This window comes from Prionailurus bengalensis, chromosome A2, assembly GCF_016509475.1.
Source record: "Prionailurus bengalensis isolate Pbe53 chromosome A2, Fcat_Pben_1.1_paternal_pri, whole genome shotgun sequence".
NCBI classification, from domain to species: Eukaryota; Metazoa; Chordata; class Mammalia; order Carnivora; family Felidae; genus Prionailurus; species Prionailurus bengalensis.
The window spans coordinates 125,766,964-125,785,965 of record NC_057348.1 but is presented as its reverse complement, the minus strand read 5'-3'; the positions used below and the strand labels follow the sequence as shown (position 1 = coordinate 125,785,965).

The 19,002-nt window shown below is 35.1% G+C and overlaps 1 protein-coding gene across 4 annotated transcripts in view; it reads right to left on the bottom strand.

Moving 5' to 3' along the window:
- Positions 1–19,002, bottom strand: part of SEPTIN7 (septin 7) — a 118,819-nt gene that overhangs the window by 84,360 nt on the left and 15,457 nt on the right. For 2 of the 4 annotated variants that reach the window (XM_043589248.1, XM_043589249.1), the window contains exon 3: positions 544–646. The exons of 1 other annotated variant lie outside the window; for it this stretch is intronic. In XM_043589248.1, coding sequence (XP_043445183.1) covers positions 544–646 — 103 coding nt within the window. Of the gene's footprint in view, positions 1–543; positions 647–1,937; positions 1,943–19,002 lie in introns of all 4 variants that reach the window. One more of the 4 variants, XM_043589247.1, reaches the window with a different exon arrangement.

The following is a 19,002-nucleotide window of genomic DNA, read 5'->3' as shown; positions in this document are numbered from 1 at the left end:
GGCTAAATTAAAGAATAGAGACAGCCATATTTCACTCGCTACAGAGTTTATACTCCTTGAATGAATTTCCAGGGTAATCACTTGCATGACTACGAACCTCTACCTTGTCCCCCAACTTCTTTTTCAAATTCAGAGCACACATGTTTAAGCTAAGTGCTCATGTTATATGACTCCACTACAGTATATAAGCCAGAGAATAAAATTATCCTGGAGTAATGAGGAACCACTAGACACTATTTGCTTTTGTAGCATTACCAACTGAAGAGAACTTCTTGACAGTGTTCTAATTCCTCCACCACCCCCACCACTTTTCAACTTTTAGTTTCTAAAATTGTGCCACCTTAAAAAAAGAGGTAAGAAAACATATAAATCCTATTATGCCACAGAGTTAAATTTTAAAATGTATTCACATAATAAAATATACCACGATTCCTGCAGTTACTTAGGCTACTGTCTTCTTAAATTCATTCAGAGTTGATTAATAACTTAAAACTCAGATCAAAATCTAATTTTAGTAAAAAAAAAAAAAAAAACATATCTTACCCACAACCATAAGTGTGAATTCAAACCCTCTCTTCACTGATTTTCTGTACACTTGATTTGGGAGATTTGCAAATCCCACATAGCCTTCAAGGTTCTTCTGTTGCTAAGAAAAACAAAAAGGGCCAAATTATTAATGTATCAGCAAAACTCTTCTGTCACACATTTCAAATTCCCTTCAATAACCTATTTTAGAAAACTACACAAACTATTATTCATGGCAAATCAAACTGATTTTATTATAGTGTTGCCAATAAAATAATTGCAGCAACAGACAAAATGAATTGAGTATGAGTTGATTTGACAGCGGTCAATTATAAAAACCCAAAGAAAATAAAAACCAATGAAATCTGCCTCAGAGCAAAGATTTCAATTTACAATAAGTCAGTAAGATTCTGACTAATAAACTAAAAACATAACGAAGGGTTTTTCACAATAAAAAAAATTCACATCCCCTTAATACTATATTAAGAACACTTTCAATGATCCCTTTTGCTCATACTAATTACCACAGGTATGAATACCTTGAAATTTGTTTTCTTACTCATGAAACAAAATCAAATGTTGAGTTTAAACAATTTTTTTCATATTCCTAAAGGCTCTAGTGATCAATTCAATCAGTAAACAATATCTTTCAAGCTATTATACCAGGTCCAATTATGCCACTTCAGCATTTCAGATGACCCTGTTGCCTCCCTCACCAGGGACATCTGGATTTATCCAGATTTTAAAGAAAATCAGAATTCGTTTTCTGCAATGTTTTTGATTCTTTGATGACGTCAACAATAGCTCCATGAGTAATTCAAAGAAACCTATTTTTAAATTGGTGTAGTAAATTAATCTGACTTTTAACTTACCCAATGCTGAGAAAAACCGTCCATAGTTCAGACCATCTGAATGAGTAGCCTGTTAATTTTACCTAGAGGTAGGTCTTATTCATCATTAAAATACAATGGCAAAATATTCCTAAGAGGTACATATTTCTCTTAAACGTTTTTGACACAATTTCTCATTAAAAAAAAAAAAAAAGACTCCTATGAGATCAACGCAGCAATTTAACACAGGTGGATTTAGCAAATAGCTATCTGCATTCCTCACTAGCATCACAGATGTAACAAAATATTCCATCCATCACCTTATACCCCTTTTTCATTCATATAATCTTTAAGCCAAATGTTGAGAAGATAACCAAACCAATTAAACGGAAAAACTAATTTTAAATATACCAATTAGGATACTGTTCAGAGTACAGTATTTTAAAATCAAATATTTGAAAGCCTACTACGTGTATTTAATAATGTATTAAATTTAAGGCTTCATTGACTATTTCATTCAACTGTAAGTTAAATTTAATTTAGACTGAAAACATATCTGTATAAATTATCTCATATACTCACAGCTACTTTGTAAAGAACACATTTCCATCATTCCAGTGTTCCAGATTCCAACAGAACAGATCCACAGAGGAACAGTAAATGAGGAATTCCAAGAATTGTACATGACACATTCAGTCCAAACAGGAATGGCAAATCCATCGGAACATAGCAAAAAATAGAGGGAAAAATAAAAGTTACTTACATGGAACTCAACAAAGTAGAAGTAAATTACAAATAAAGTGAGGACAGACTTTTCTCCACACATGTCAAAGTAATAATTTTGTGTGTGTGTGGGATATAAGGCCCAGTGAGTTTTAATCAATTTTCAGCAGTTCTGACAAAATATGGAACAAAAACCTCTTACCTTTTTATAAAACCCAATTACTATGCTCTACACCTGAAGTTTTAAAAGAAATGGTAGAAAAGCTGTAAAGTATAAAGTTTCAGCAAGGTGTGTGTGTGTGTACACACAAAAGGCAAAGACACACACAGACAAAAGGCAAAGAAAAAACACCACAGGAGTGTTAGGGGGTCTTAGGGGAACTAGGCCTAGGACAGTTTTTGGCAGACAGTACAACACTGGGATTGAATTAAGGGGGAAAAGATTTCTAGGCAAAGGGACCCTAAAGTGGAGACGAATTTTGTATTTTTAGGACCAAAAAGAAGGTACATGTATACACACACACACACACACACACACACACCCAGAACCAAGTTTAAATCCCATGAAGAAAAAAAAAATGTAACTTTCATACGATTTTGCTTTGTCAATCACTGAATTAAGACAGCCCAGATCAGATAAATTCAAATGTTTTAGGACAAAATCTTTAATATAGTGCTGTATTTCAAGTTCTATTGATTCAAGTTCAGAACTGGAAGAAATACAGACATGTGGATACAGGAAAGGAAGCTAAAGATAGCAAGCAACAAATGGGAGGATGAAGTTAATGTGAGCTGTGAAAACTGAAAGGCAACTAATGAAGCATAGAAAAGAAAGTAGACTAACCTTAGACAAAATGTCTGGGAAACTGAACCTCTATATTCTATATTAACACAAATCTATGAGTTATATCACAACCTGGAACAGATGATGGTGATTATTCAAATGTCAACTTCACAGAGAGGCGTGCCCTGACCACCCTTATCTAAAATTACAACTCCATTCTCCTCAGTACTTTGCTGCAAGCTTTATGTTTCTCTCCTTAGCACTTTTTTTGCCATCTAATATACATTTTACTCATCCTGTTTATTGCAATCTCCATCCTACCCCACCTCCAACTACAATGTTAGCTCCATCAAGATAAAGATTAAATAAATTACATAAATTGTGGCATCAAAAAAGAAGAAGCCATCTGGGAGAGTAGAAGAAGTTTCAGAGAGCGTATTTTAGGTTGCATATGCAAGGGATGCTCCAGACAAAAGGCAAAGAAAAAACACCACAGAGTCCCGTGTGTCTTAGGGGGACTAGGCCTAGGACAGTCTTTGGCTGACAGTACAATACTGGGATTGAACTAAGATAAGGGGGAAAAGAGTTCTAGGTAAAGGGGTAGACCCTAAAGTGGAGATGAATTTGGTACTTTCAGGACCAAAAAGAAGGTACATGAACTACAATGAAGTGAAGTGGTGGATTAGGGGGATAAGTGATAGAAAACGAGGTCAGGAGGCAGGCAGAGCCAGACCATGTGGGACCCAGCCAAAGTAAGAAATTTGGATGTTATTTTAGGCATGGTGGGAAGCCACTGGAGGGTTGTACACAGGCAAATGACCTGACCTGATTTGTATTTTAAAGATAGCTCTTACAGCTAAGAGAAGGAGTGGAAATAAGAAAACTAGTAAGGAGCCTACTGCCACCAGTCCAAGAAAGAAAGGGTATACTGAATTTAGACAGTGTGGACACAAGAAGAGGCAAGAAGGATTCAGAATATATTTTGCAGGTAAAACTGCCAGGGCATTGCTAATGCACTGGATATGACTAAAGGAAAAGCAGACCAAGATAACTCCTAGGTTTTTGGCTTAAATAACTCAATGGAGTGATATCTCTAAGGGAAAATAGGAACAATAAGGAAAGTGAGAGAGTGGACAATGAAGGACAATATCGTCAAAATCAAAAACAGCTTTGAATATGTTAAGTCTGATGTGTCTACTATATATTCAAGAAGAAATATCCAGGAAGCAGCTAAATACCTAAGTCCAGAAACTGCAAGGTTAGTTGGTGCTGAAAATACAGATTAAGGAATTATAAACTTATAGGCAGTGTTAGGAGAGGACTGGATTCTCAAGGAGAAACTATAGATAAAAAAGGGGTCTAGACAGAGTCCTGGAGCACTCCAACATTGAGATGTCAGGCTGAGAAAGAGTGAGAAAGATCAGTTAGTCAGTGAGAACACCAGCACTGGCTCAAGGTCACTCAACTGTATTAAATGCCATTGAAGAGTCAAATGAAATACTAAAACATAACCATAAAAATAAGGTTACTGGTAACTTTAGTTAGGAGCAATCACAGTAACTTAGTGAGGAAGAAGAGTGAGTAGGTTGAGGGTAAACAATTCTTTGCATAGAACTATAACATTTTAAATAATTATATACTTTATTTTAAAATTAAACACATTACTTATCAGTCCCCCTATAATTCTTTCCCAGAGGGAAAAAACCATGTCATTCTCATCTCTATATTCCTAGCAAAGTGCGGATGGATACATGGGAGACATTTTAAAAAGCTAAATGACTAAAATATATACTTTTAGGAAAATTCCTTCTGAGGAAAAAATTGTGTCCAAAGACAAAAAAAAAAAAAAAAGACTTAGGGAATATACTAATAATATAACATTGGTTGACTAAAACAGATTTTTCACATTTCATAAGAATCTTTCCTTATCCCAAATTCTAAAATCAGCCACAGTCTGTAATTCAGAAACCTTAACCACCCACTGATTCTTTTCCTGGGCAAATAAAATGTTCACAGTACCAGTGTGAAACATAATCTCTGGATAAGAAACATTATTTATAGATGTGATATAACTGTGACACTTGTAAGCATGTGAATATAGATAAAAGCATATTCTCACCCAAGCATCTACCAAAATACCATAAGGTCTTGAAAGTATTACTTGATTTGAAACATCAGTTATATAACAAGAAACAATTATCAAATCATCTTTTCTAAAGGAATATATTTACAAAAATCTTTCAGTTTACTATGCCAAATCTCTACATCAAAATTCATATTTAAGAAAATCAAACCACAATCATTCATTGCTTATTGTTTCACTGCCTGTGGAAAAATCAACTTAAATACAATATCCAGTAATCTCAGTGTTTAATTTAACCTTATTTCTAGAAATCAATTATATTTAAAGAACAAGATGCTTTCAAACAGGTTCCAACTGATAGATTATTGGAACCCTTAAGAATTCTTCACATTCTCTTGCCATTTGTTCCAATTCCAAAGAATAAAGTTACGAAAATCCTGGCACCTGAAATCCATTATCATTTTTAAAGGTCTGAATGTTAATATGGGTTTTAATAAATTTTCCAAAAGAGAAAAGCAGCAATTTATTTTGAAAACTGCCAAATGTATATTTCCATAACAACAATAAAATTGAGCAAGGGGAGTTATAGCAGAAAAGAAGCCTTATAAAAATCAGAATTTGAGGAAAATTAAAACATATCCCTGCTAAGATGTGCTACAAACCTTCAGCTTTCCTCATCTTTACAAAATAAGACATTCAGCCCCAAATTACCTTCGTATCACCAGAATTCTATTTCTCCCTCTAAATAACTGCAATAAAAAAAAAATCAGACTACAAAGATTCAAAGTTTATATCTTTAAATTTCAAAGATAAACATTTGATCTTTCTAAATAACTTCAAGTTCAATTTGTAGCCTTTGGAATTTAAAACAGGTATAATATTGTTTTACACACTGACAAAAAACAAAGTTTCTTTCTTCTAAAGTTTAAGCAATTCTAAATACAAAAAACTACACACTACAAAAGGAAAAGATATTGATAAATAATTTCACTTGTCTACTCCTTAGTATTCCTATCAAAAGCCTTACATTAAACACATAGATATAACTGTCCAGCACTTGCTTAGTCTTACATGACCCAATGGAAAAATTAAAGAACTTCACTATTTAAATGTTTTAAATATTTTAAATATAACTGGTATAAAAATATCTAGATTCCAGATTTAATATAACAAGAACACTAAAATGTTATAAGATTACATGGGCATGTCCTAAATGTTGGCTTTAATGTCCCCTCTCCCCAATTTTTTTAACGTTCATTTATTTTTAAGAGACAGAGAGGGAAAGAATGCAATCAGAGAAGGGGTAGAGACAGAGGGAGACAGAGAATCCAAAGCAAGTTCTCCACCGTCAGCAAAAAAGCCCGACATGGGGCTCAAACCCATGACCATGAGATCATGACCTGAGCCAAAGTCAGATGCTCAACCAACTGAGCAACCCAGGCACCACCCTCCCCATATTTTTTAAAGGTTCATGTCTTAGTTTGCCTGCCCCCAGCTCCTCTCTTTTTAGTGAGATGAGCAATTATGTCCCTGATGAAACCAACTTTTATTTTCTCTATTCTGGATTCCTAATTAATCTGCTTAAAATATTTTAATATTCAATTCTATGAACACATGTAAGAATGAGATAACTTAAATTTAAAACAATTTTTTCTTTACCCTGAACTTGGAATTTACATATCTACTTATAGAATTACTGACCACATTCTCATTCAATCAACAGTCACCTGACCCTCACAATGTATGTAGTAACAATTAGGTATGTAAAAGTTAATAAAAACAAGGCCCCTGCTTATGAAACTAAGAATTTAAGGTCAGGTAAGTTAGAAGGCAATTTTAAGGGGCGCCTGGGTGGCACAGTCAGTTGGGCGTCCGACTTCAGCCAGGTCACGATCTCGCGGCCTGTGAGTTCGAGCCCCGCGTCAGGCTCTGGGCTGATGGCTCAGAGCCTGGAGCCTGTTTCCGATTCTGTGTCTCCCTCTCTCTCTGCCCCTCCCCCGTTCATGCTCTGTCTCTCTCTGTCCCAAAAATAAATAAATGTTGAAAAATTAAAAAAAAAAAAAGGCAATTTTAATAACACAGTGATAAAATACTATGATGTAGGCAAGCACGAAGGATGGCTATGAGAATGAAAAAGGTTGGGGGGGGGGTTGCTTGGTCGATTCTGAGGTCACATCCTTCAGATAGATCCTGAAGGACTAGTAGTCCTTAGTGTGATGTGAACTGTAGGTAGGGCTGGAATATATGGGTCTCAAAGCAAAGGCCTGAGTAACTGCAAAGGCTCAAAACAAAGAGGAGAGCATGGTTCTCTATGAGAACTACAAACGATTTAACACATCTCATTTTCAAGGTCTGGGAGCTACAGCAGAGGAAAATTGAACAAAAGCCAGATCATGAAGGATTTTGTTAACCATGCTAAGGAACTTAGATTAGACTTCATCTTGAAAGCTTATGGAGAACATTAAAGGACTTGAAGCATAAGAATGCACAATCACATTAATTCACATGAAGAATCACATTCTTATTTTAAAAAATTACCACTAACAAGAATATTGAAGATGAACTGGCAGAGTTCTCAGAATGACTGCAATCCCAAAAGCTGGTGCAGTAGCCCAGGGAAAAAATTAGGACTTAAGCCAAGAAAGAAGCAGAGAAGACAAAGAGAAATAGAAACTACAATTCTAATGTCTATTAAGGTAGCCACTAGCTACAAATGGCTGTCAAAAACTTGAAATTTAGCTAGCCTGAATTGAGATGTGCTTTAAGTGCAAAATACACACCAGATTTTGAAGACAGTATGAAACAAGGAAAAATATCCTAATTTTTACAGTGACTACATGCTGAAATAAAATCTTAGACAATATTGGGTGATACAATATATATACTAAAGCTAATTGCACCTGTTTCTTTTTACTTTTTAAATGTGGCTACTAGAAAAACTTAAACTACATATATGGCTTGCATTAATTTCTACTGGACAATGTTGGTTAGATATTGAGATGAATTTACTGTAACTAACTTGGGGGATATAAAGATTCAGATCTCTAAGTTTAGTTTTGAACAACTGGATTAATAGTGGTTACCAATCACTAAAAGCAGGAAACATCTGAGTTTAAGGTGCTAACTGGACTTTGGGGATACAAATGTCTAGTATGCAGCTTGCATATATAAAAGTTAGAAGTTCTAGAAATGTCTAGGCTACACAGATATTAACATTTTAAGCCACCAACATTTAGAGGCCCTTGGGTGGCTCAGTCAGTTAAGCGTCCGACTTCAGCTCACATCATGATCTCACAGTTCATGAGTTCAAGCCCCACGTCAGGCTCTGCACTGACAGCTCAGAGCCTGGAGCCTGCTTCACATCTGTGTCTCCCTCTCCCTCTGCCCTTGCTTGCATTTTCTCTCTCTCTCAAAAAAAAAAAAAAAAAAAAAAAAATTTAAGCCACCAACATTTAAATGGTATGAAAGCCATGGGTATGAAACCAAATACAGTACACAAAGTATGAAGCAGGCCAGAACCAACACTAACATCCCACTTACACAAACCTAGGAAAAGATGAGAGAAAAAAGAATGAGGGAAAAAGTAGTTCAGGGAAGCAGTTCAAGGAGATCAACTGTAGAGGTCTCCTTCAAGAAGTGGTCAACCGTACCACAAGACCTGGAGTGGTCAATATAAAGATATGGAAAAATATACTTATCAGAGACCTTTGTCCCAGCAGGGGAAAGATAAGCAAAGAATGCAGATTAGAAGTAAATCAACAGTGAATAAGTACAGGCAATGAGTATAAACAATTCTTTCTAAATGCGTTATCTATGAAGAACAAGAAGGTAGAACCTGAAGAATAACACAGGGTCAAGGGAGGGTTGTACGGAAAAAAGAGAGAGATAATTGCCCCTGTTTAAATGTTAATAGAAAAGATCCAGTATGGGTGCCTAGGTGGCTCAGTTGGCTGAACATCTGACACTGGCTTGGGTCACGATCTCGAGGTCTATAAGTTCAAGTCCCATGTCTGGCTCTGTGCTGACAGCTCAGAGCCCGGAGCCTGTTTTGGATTCTGTGTCTCTCTCTCTCTCTGACCCTCCGCTGCTCATGCTCTCGCACGCGCATGCTCTCTCCTCAAAAATAAGCATTTAAAAAAATTTTTTTTTTTTTAAAGAAAAGATTAAGTAGACAACTGGCTGAAGAAAGGTAAGTGAGGATACAGATAATGTTCTGGAATAAAGGGTGAGATTTTCTCTAAGGTCCAAAGAAAATGATGCTTTAATCCTAACTGAGGAGAGGAGGACCAGGGAATATTAAGAGATAAAGATTTGAATTAGCAACCACAAGAATATCAAGAAAGACTAGGATTCCATAGGAGACAGCCAAGCAATTCTATACACAGATTAAAGCTAAAGACCACAAATCTGTGTAAATGTATCCGTGAAGCCATAGCATCTTCTTGTCCAGTAGCAATCTGCAGCTTAAGTATAAGCCAATAAACTGTAGGAATCATTGAGAATTGTTATTTTGCAGAAAATATGCAGAAAAGTACAGGGGATCAAGGGAACTGATAAGTATAGCTTAAGTGACAAAAATGAAGAGGGTCAAGGATGGAAGGTAAGAAACAAGTGACAGAGCTAAAAGAATGTGAAGGTATTGTTAGAATGGGCTATACAATGAAGATTTTAGAGGTGGAACAGAAGTTTGAGATGATGACCACATGGGGCCATTTAAATGATGGCCCAAGCACAATCCCAAAACTCTGAAGCTGAATTATTGAATGAGCTTTACACACGAGCACTAAAATGCCCCAGAACAATGACAGACCTTGGGGAGGAAAGGAAAACTGAATGTTTGCTGCCATCCTCAATGAATAAATAGAAAGTGACAAATTTTAAAAGGGTGAGAACATGCTGCTGTTAAATAGCTTTAAAGGAAAAATGGTCTAGAGTCCAGATCAACACTATCTAATAAAAATATAAAGTAAATCACATATGCAATTGTAAATATTCCACCAAACACATTAAGGAAGTAAGAGTCAAAAAGGTGAGTTTAACTTTAATTACATGTTTTATTTAACCAGTGATATACAACATTACTTTAACACGCAACCAATATAAAAATGATTATGATTCATTTCATATTATCCCTTGTTCTGCATTCTTTTCTTTTGTAGTAATCTTTGCAATACAGCACACTTCATTTAGGATTAGTCACATTTCAAATGCTCAGAATCTATGTGGTTAGTGGCTACCATACTAGATATAGATATAGAACATTTCATAGATATAAAACATTTTCATCATGCCAAAAGACCTACTGGAGAACAAAAATGAAATGAACAATGGTACCCAGTACTGGGTGAGGATGCCGGCAAATAAGCACTCTCCTACGTGACTGGTGGAATATATATTCAAACCATTTCCCTGAAGAGCAATCTGGTCTTGCAAATCAAAAAGTTAAATTTTCATGTTCCCAGACAACACATTCCACTTCCACACTTTATAATTTTGAGAATATATTTAACATTTAGCTAAAAGAACATTCAACAAAATAGTTAATGATAATGAAAAATTGTGAAAACTAAGTTCCAAAAAGAAGTGAAGGAAACAATGTATCATGGTATTCCCACAGGCAAAAACACCATGTATTACAAGTTTCATAAGAATACATGACAATCAACACCATATTGAGTGGAAAAACTATTAAACAGATGACATGGTATTATGTACCTTTAAACATTCCTTTGTGTGCACACTGGAAAACAATTAAAAGGTTATAGACTGCGGTAAGAGTATAGAAACTGGCAAGGTAAAGATCTCAGAAAATTCGCTCCTTTAAAACCAATGAAAAAACGGTCAAAATCAATTTCTTCAGAACTCTGGAAATTAACAAAAGGTGTGCAGCAGTCCAGAGTGCTTATTCAAAAAAAAAAAAAAAAAAGAGGGCTGAACCTAAATAACTTGCCCATTCTCATCTCCCCTCCCAGCTCCACAGTAGCCTTGAAAACCAACAGCACACAATCATGGCAAAAATCAGCATCCTGACAGAAACTTGAGGAGGCAGAACAGGCTCTTTTAAAGCCCCATTCCCAAAGAACTATCATTATTTGGCCTATCTGATGTTTCCCTGGAAGACTCCACATATAACCACAGAGATAAGCAGAGACTTCAGTGACAACACATGGCAAAAGAAAACAGACTTTATGGAAAGTCATTAAACAAACAACAAATAGCAATAATAAACCCTGGGAGGGATCTGACTAGAATTGCCATGTTGTATTATTTAAAATGTCCAGCTTTCGTCCAACTTCAGCTCAGGTCATGATCTCACGGTCCGTGAGTTCAAGCCCTGCATCAGGCTCTGTACTGACAGCTCAAAGCCTGGAGCCTGCTTCCAATTCTGTGTCTCCCTCTCTCTGGCCCTCCCCGACTCACACTCTGTCTCATTCTCTCTCTCAAAAATAAATAAACATTTAAAAAAATAATAAAATAAAAATAAAATGTCCAGTTTTCAACAAAACACTATGAAACATGTCAAAAAAAAAAAAAAAAAGAATGTCCCATATATGGGGGGGGGGGGGTTTACAATCAATAAAGACTATTTCCTGAGAAAATCCAGACATTAGGCAAAGAGTTTAAATATGCTATTTTACATCTGTTAAAAGAACTAAGGGAAACCATTTCTAAAAAAACTGAAAGAAAGTATGAGAACAATGTGGGAAATATCAGTAAAGAGACATTATTAAAAAGAACTAAACAAAAATTCTCAAGTTGAAAAGTACAACTGAAATGAAACTTCACTAAAGAAGCTCAACAACATATCTGAGCTAGCAGAAGAATCAGCAAATCTAAAGATAGGTCAAATAACATTAACCAAGTCTAAGGAAAAGATACAAATCAGAATGAAGGGAAAAAATGAACAGAACCACAGACTGTGGAACATACTCAAACATACCAACATATATATAATGGGAGTCCCTATAATGACCCAGATTATAATGTTACAAATTCAGATATTAACTATAATCCCAAGAACAATGCTCCTGCCAGACATACACACAATCTCAAAAGAATATAGCAAGAAGTAGGGGGGTGGGGGGAATTAAAATGGTACACTAGAAAATATCTGCTTAACAACAATAACAAAAAAAGAAGTAACTCAGAAATAGAAAAAGAAAAAAATAAAATAAACAGAACCAGAGATTCTGATGAGACATAAGATATACAGAAAACAAATAGCAAAATGACAGATATAAATCTCACCTTTCAGTACCCAGAGTAAATGAAACAGATTAAACACTCAATAAAGAGACAAATATTGGCTGAACACATTTAAAACTGTGATCCAGGGGCACCTGGGTGGCTCAGCTGGTTAGGCGACTGACTTTGGGCTCAGGTCATGATCTCACAGTTCGTGAGTCCGAGCCCTGCATCGGGCTCTGTGCTGACAGCTTGGAGCCTGGAGCCTACTTCAGATTCTGTGTCTCCCCTCTCCCTACCCCTCCCCTGTTCACGCTCTGTGTCCATCTCTGAATAATAAATAAACGTTAAAAAAATTAAAAAAAAAAAACCCGTGATCCAATTATATGGTGCACAAAAACAAAAAAACAACAAAACAACAACAACAACAAAAACTTTTTAGAATCACAGACACAACCAGCTTGAAATAAAAAGGATTAAAAAAAAAACAGAGAGCTGGAGTGGGAACAACACAGACGTTAAGACAAAATTGTTACCACAAAGATACTTTATACTGATTAAAACATCAATTTACCAAGAAGGTATAACAATTATAAACATACGTGCCCCTAAAAACAGAGTCCGAAAATATACAAATCAAAGACTGACAAAACGAAAGGGGCAATTAAGAGAATTCAACAATAGCTCAACTTCAATACCTCATTTTCAAAATATGTAAAGTAAGTACACAGAAGATAAACAAGGAAACAGAAGACCTAAACATAACAACTAGACTCAACACTGCATCTGACAACAGCAAAATACATTCTACATGCACATGAAATGTTCTCCAGGACAGACCATATATTAGACATTTTGGTCTTAATTTTAAAGGGCTGAAATGAGCTACTGTGTTCTTCATCCACAAAGGAATGAATTTATAAATTAATAACAGGAGAAAATTGAAAAAATGACATCTGTGGAAGTTAAACACTACACTGTGACCAATGGGTCAAAGAAGAAATTTTAAAGGAAACCGGAAAAGTTGAGATAAGTAATAACACAGACACACACACACACACACACACACACACACACACACACCCCATACCAAAACTTACTGAATGCACCTAATTCAGAACTTAAAGGAAAAGTTACAGCTGTAGTAAATGCCTATGTTAAAAAGAGAAGATCTCAAATCAATTACCTAACACTCACCTCAAAAAAACTAAAAAAAGAACACACTAGATGCAAAGCAAACAGAAATGAAGACTTGAGCAGACATAAAAATAAATATAATGAAAATAAAGAAAATCAACCAAACCATAAGTTGGCTCACTGAAAAGATTAAACTTTGACAAACCTTAGCTACACTAATCAAGAAAAGAACTAGAGAACACTCAAATTACTAAAGTCAGAATGAAAGAGAGCAAATCACTACTAACCTTACAGAAAAAAAAAAGATTATAAGGAAACCTATGAACAAGCGCATGCCAACAAACTGGAAAACATAGAGAAATGCAAAAATTCCTAGAAAGACATAAACTACCTAAAGAAGAAATAGAAAAATCTTAAGTCCTATAAAAAATAAAGAAATTATGTTAGTAATCCAAAATCTTCCCACAAAGAAATGCCCAAGTCCAAATGGCTCCACTAGTGAATTCTATCAGAGGTTTAAAGACTGCCCAATTGTTCACAAATTAATCCAAGAAACAAAAGAGGAGAGAACATTACCCTGATACCAAATCAGACAAACACCTCAAAAGAAAACAACAGACCAATGCCCTTACATACAAAAAATATCAATAAAATACTGGCAAACCAAATCCAGCAATATAAAAATGATTATACACCATACAAGTGGAACTCATCCACTGGTTGGTTCTACATATTAACCAAAGTAATACACCATATTAACTAAATAAAGCAATAACAATAAAACACATGATCATCTCCAGTACACAAAAAAAGCACTTGGCAAAAATTCAACATCCTTTCATGATAAACACACTTAACAAACTAGGCATAAAAGGGAATTTCCTCAAACTCATAACGCACATCTAAGAAAAACCCACAGTGAACATCATACTTAGCGGTGAAGGACTAAATGCTTTCACTCTTCAGGAACAATACAATGATGTCTAGTGCCACTTCTACTCAACACTGTTCTGGAGGTTCAAGCCAAGGCACTTGGCAAGAAAAATAAAAGCCATCCCAATTGGAAAGGAAGAAGTAAAACTATTTCTACTTACAAATGATATGATCTTATAAATAAAATACCTTAGCAAATCCACTAAAACACACACATACACACGTGTGCACACACACGTGCGCAAATACACTCACAAAGTTGCAGGAAACAAGATGAATATACAAACACCAATTACATTTTCATACACTAGCAAAAACCAACCCAAAATGACACTTAAAAAAAAATCCATTTGTAATACCATCGAAAATAAAAACAGGAATAAATCTAACAAAAGAGCAAATATTACACAATGAAAATTGTAAAACATTGTTCAAAAAAACTAAAGGTCTAAGTAAATGAAAAGTATCCTGCATTCATAGATAAGACAATTTGTTCAGAAGGCAATACTCTACAAATTCAAGGCCAAGACTATCAAAGTCCCAGTTGGTTTCTTCGTAGAAACTGACAAACTAACCCTCTAATTCATGTGGAAATTCAAAAGAGACTGGATAGCCAAACAATCTGGAAACAAAACAAAGCTAGAGGTACCACACTTCCTAGTTCCAAAACTCATTGACATGGTTATAGTCATCAAAACAGCATGGTACAACTATAAGGACAGGCGCACAAATCAATGGACTACAACTGACAGTCCAGAAATACACTCTTACATTTTTGGTCAACTATTCTTCTACAAGTTGCTAAGGCAACTTAATGGAGAAAGAACAGTTTTTTCAACAAAAGATGCTACTAGGACTACTGGATATTCACATACAAAAGAATGAAACTGGATACCCACCTCACACCATATACAAAAGTTAATTCAAAATGGATTAGGGGAGCCTGGGTGGCTCAATCAGTTAAGCATCTGACTCTAGATTTTGGCTCAGATCATGATCTTGTAGTTGATGGGACTGAGCCCTGCACTGGGCTCTGTGCTGACAGTACAGAGCCTGCTTAGGATTCTCTCTCTCATCTCCCACCCCTCCCCCCTCAAAATAAATAAACATTTTTTAAAAACTAAAATGGATCAAAGACCTAAATGTAAGATCAAGATCCATAAAACTCTTAGAAGAAAACAGTCATAAATCTTCATGACCTTGAATTAGGAATGGTTTGTTAATAATAAAAAAAATAAAAAGACAACCTGATTAAAAATTGGGTAAAGCACTCAAAAAGACATTCTTCCAGAGAAGATATACAAGTTGCCAATAAGCACTCAAAAAAGATGCTTAATATCATGAGCCATTAGAGAAATACAAATTAAAACCACAATGACAGTACCTCACACCTAAGATGGTTAAAATAAAAAAGAGAAACAATGTTAAGTGTAGACAGAGATGTGGAGAAATGGAAGCCCTCATACGTTGCTGGCAGGAATGTAAAATGCCACATGCTTTGGCAGAGACTGGCAGTTCCTCAAAAAGTTAAACATACAGTTACCTGATGACCCAGCATTTCCATTCCTAGGTATACATCCAAGAGAAGTGGAAGCGTTAAGTCCACACAACAATTTGTACTTAAATATGCACAGCAGCTTTATTCACAACAGCCAAAAAGTAGAAAGAACCCAAATCCCCATCAATTTTTGAATGGATGAACAAAATGTGGTATTATCTATATAATGAAATATTACTCAAAAATAAAAAGGAACAAAGTACTAATATATGCTACAACATGGATGCATCTTGAAAGCATCATGCTAAGTGAAAGAAGCTAATCGCAAAACACCAAGTACTGTATGATTCCATTTGTATGAAATGCCCACAATAGGCAAATCTATAAAGATGGAAAATAGAGCAGTGGTTGCCAAAGCCTGGGAAGCGAAGCAAATGCAGTAGTAATTGCTAATAGGTACATGGTTTCTTTTGGGGTTGATGAAAATGTCCTAAAAGTAGATAGCAGGATTCCTGCACAACTCTCTGAATACACCAAAACAACAGAACTGTACAATATAAAGGGGTGAACTTTAGTGGCACATGTGAATTGTATCTTAATAAAGCTGTTAGAGAACCAGGTATGCAGTGTCTACAATATACTACCTTTCATATGTAACTTGTTTATCTCTTTCTTACATGTATCTCATTTGTGCAAAAAGATAGGAAGAAACTAAACTGGAAACTAATGACATTGGTTACACATACACGTGGATGGGAAAGTGACAGGGGAAATGAGAATAGGGTAAAAGGGATGAGAGGTGAGACATACTCACGAGATACTTCTCGACATACTGTTTATTATAGAGTTGACTATTAACACCATAGTAATGTTTCACATATCCCAATAAAAAATAATCCAAATGAGCGAAGATAAGAGAAGAGCTCAAAATGGAAACAGTAACAAATGAAACTGTATTTCAAATGAATAACATAACTTCACTGAACATGGTGAGAAAGAAAAGAACACAAGTTAATTTTAGAAAACAATATTCTGACTGTATAGTTTAAGACTAAAGTTAAAAAGAAGCATACACAAAGACTACAGTCAAGTAAGCAAATATATCTATAAAGTAATTATGAAAATACAGTTACAAATACACCAGAATCAAATACATAATAAATTGTGGATGAGAGCCAGGTTTTTCACTGTTGAAGAAAGGAGTTACAAATAAGGAAAAGAAAAAAGCTAGACTGAACCTTGTGTTAATGCACTGGAACTGGTTTATCAATACTAATTCCTCATTTTTTAATACACACACACACACACACACACATATATTTACACACACATAGGTACATATGAATACGGATGTTTAGGTGTATATAAATATACAATTTCCTAGATCTATCTGCTTGAAACACCTAGAAGCAATGACATCCTAATAGCACTGAAAACTTTCAGTGCTCAGAAGTTGGTTTCTAAACACCATTCTCAAATAAAAAGAAACTAGACTCCTTGGAGAAGTGATTGATTCAAGGGCTTAGGTAGGAAAATACAAGATCAACCAGAGAGTAAGGAAATGCTCCCCAAAACTGATAAGGCATGCTGAAAGGATGAATGGGAGCCAGACTGAAAGAGCTCCCAATGGTCAAATCCAGGACAATTTGAGCAATAAAACTGATAAAATTAATTTCCTTTGTTCATACCAATATTAAAAAATAACTGAATAAATAAACGAGACAAAATAGTTGTTTCTTACAAAAGAATTCCAATTAAAAATGTAGTAACATGAAAACAAGATCATAGTGGGGCTAACTGTACAATAATAATTGTGACAAACAAAAATTATTGACAGTGGATAAAAACTATGAGAAACAAAGGACTAGTTTAACAAAGGACCAGTATCTAAAATATACAAGTCAATTAAGACAAATAACCCAACTTAAAAATGGACCAAAGCTTTCAACAGACCCCCAAAGATCTATGGTTAGCAAATAAGCACTTAAGACCTGGACAATCATGAGTCATTACGAAAATGCAAATTAAAATCACAATGAGGTATCTCTACAATTCTACTAGAATGGCTAGAATTAATAAAAGTGACCATCCCAAGTGTTGCTGAGTATGTGAAGTAACTAGAGTTCTTACACACTGTTGATGGGCACATAAAATGTTACAACTATATTGGGAAATAGCTTGACAATTTCTTTAAAAGTTAAGCATAGATATATCTATGACTTAACCTATGGACTTACCCAAGCAAAATGTGCCACCATCATTACAGTTTTTTTAAAAGTCTACAAAAAAAAAAAAAATGCCAAAAAGAAAATATATCAAATTTTAATATAGGCGGCATTCTGCAAATTAGACTTGGAAGTAATTTGGTTTCATACAATCTTCTATCTTCCAAGTTATTATTAAAGAACTTAAAGCATTTCCATTAAAACAAAAAGCAAAAGGATCACATAGAAAGAAAATGAAGTAATGTTAACCACAACTCAGTACGGGTTTTTCTTTTTTATAATGTTTATTTATTTTTGAAGGAGAGAGAAAGACACAGCATGAGCAGGGGAGGGGCAGAGAGCTGGAGACACAGAATCCAAAGCAGGCTCCAGGCTCTGAGCTGTCAGCACAGAGCCCGACAAGAGGCTCAAATTCACAAACTGTGAGATCATGACCTGAGCCGAAGTTGGACGCTTAACCAATTGAGCCACCCAGGCGCCCCAGTATTGATTTTTCTTAATAGGTTAAGTCATATGTTCTTTATTTTCCATTTCTGACAAGTTCATTAGACTGCAAAGGAAGAAATCATAGGCGCAAATTCTCACAAGATTTCAATCATGATGTGAACATGATCAAGACAGAAAAAAAAAGGTTGGAATACTAAAATAAGGTGGATTAATAGCTGACTAGATGTATGTCAACTTCAGCATAATTATACACCACAAGGATCCATCCTTAATTAAACCCAGATAACATTATTCTACACAAAAACATAAAAGATATGCTTGTCAAACCTGGGGATGATAAACGCAGAGAAAGATAAATACTTTATCTGACACACTCAAAATCTAAATGAAATTAATATAGAAATACTTGGATACAAACCATGTCATTTTTCCCCACCCCAAACTGGAATCTGAAGACAAAATTTCAGATTAATTCAGAACTATAAAACGTGACCACAAATGTAGTATGAGGTAGAACACATTTCACCTATCAACCAACAATCTCCTCTTTAAAAAAAAAGCGTTGAAGAAGCAAGATAAAACAACAGCACAAGAAGCAAAGACAGAAACATCTTAGTTGACATTAGGCCCAT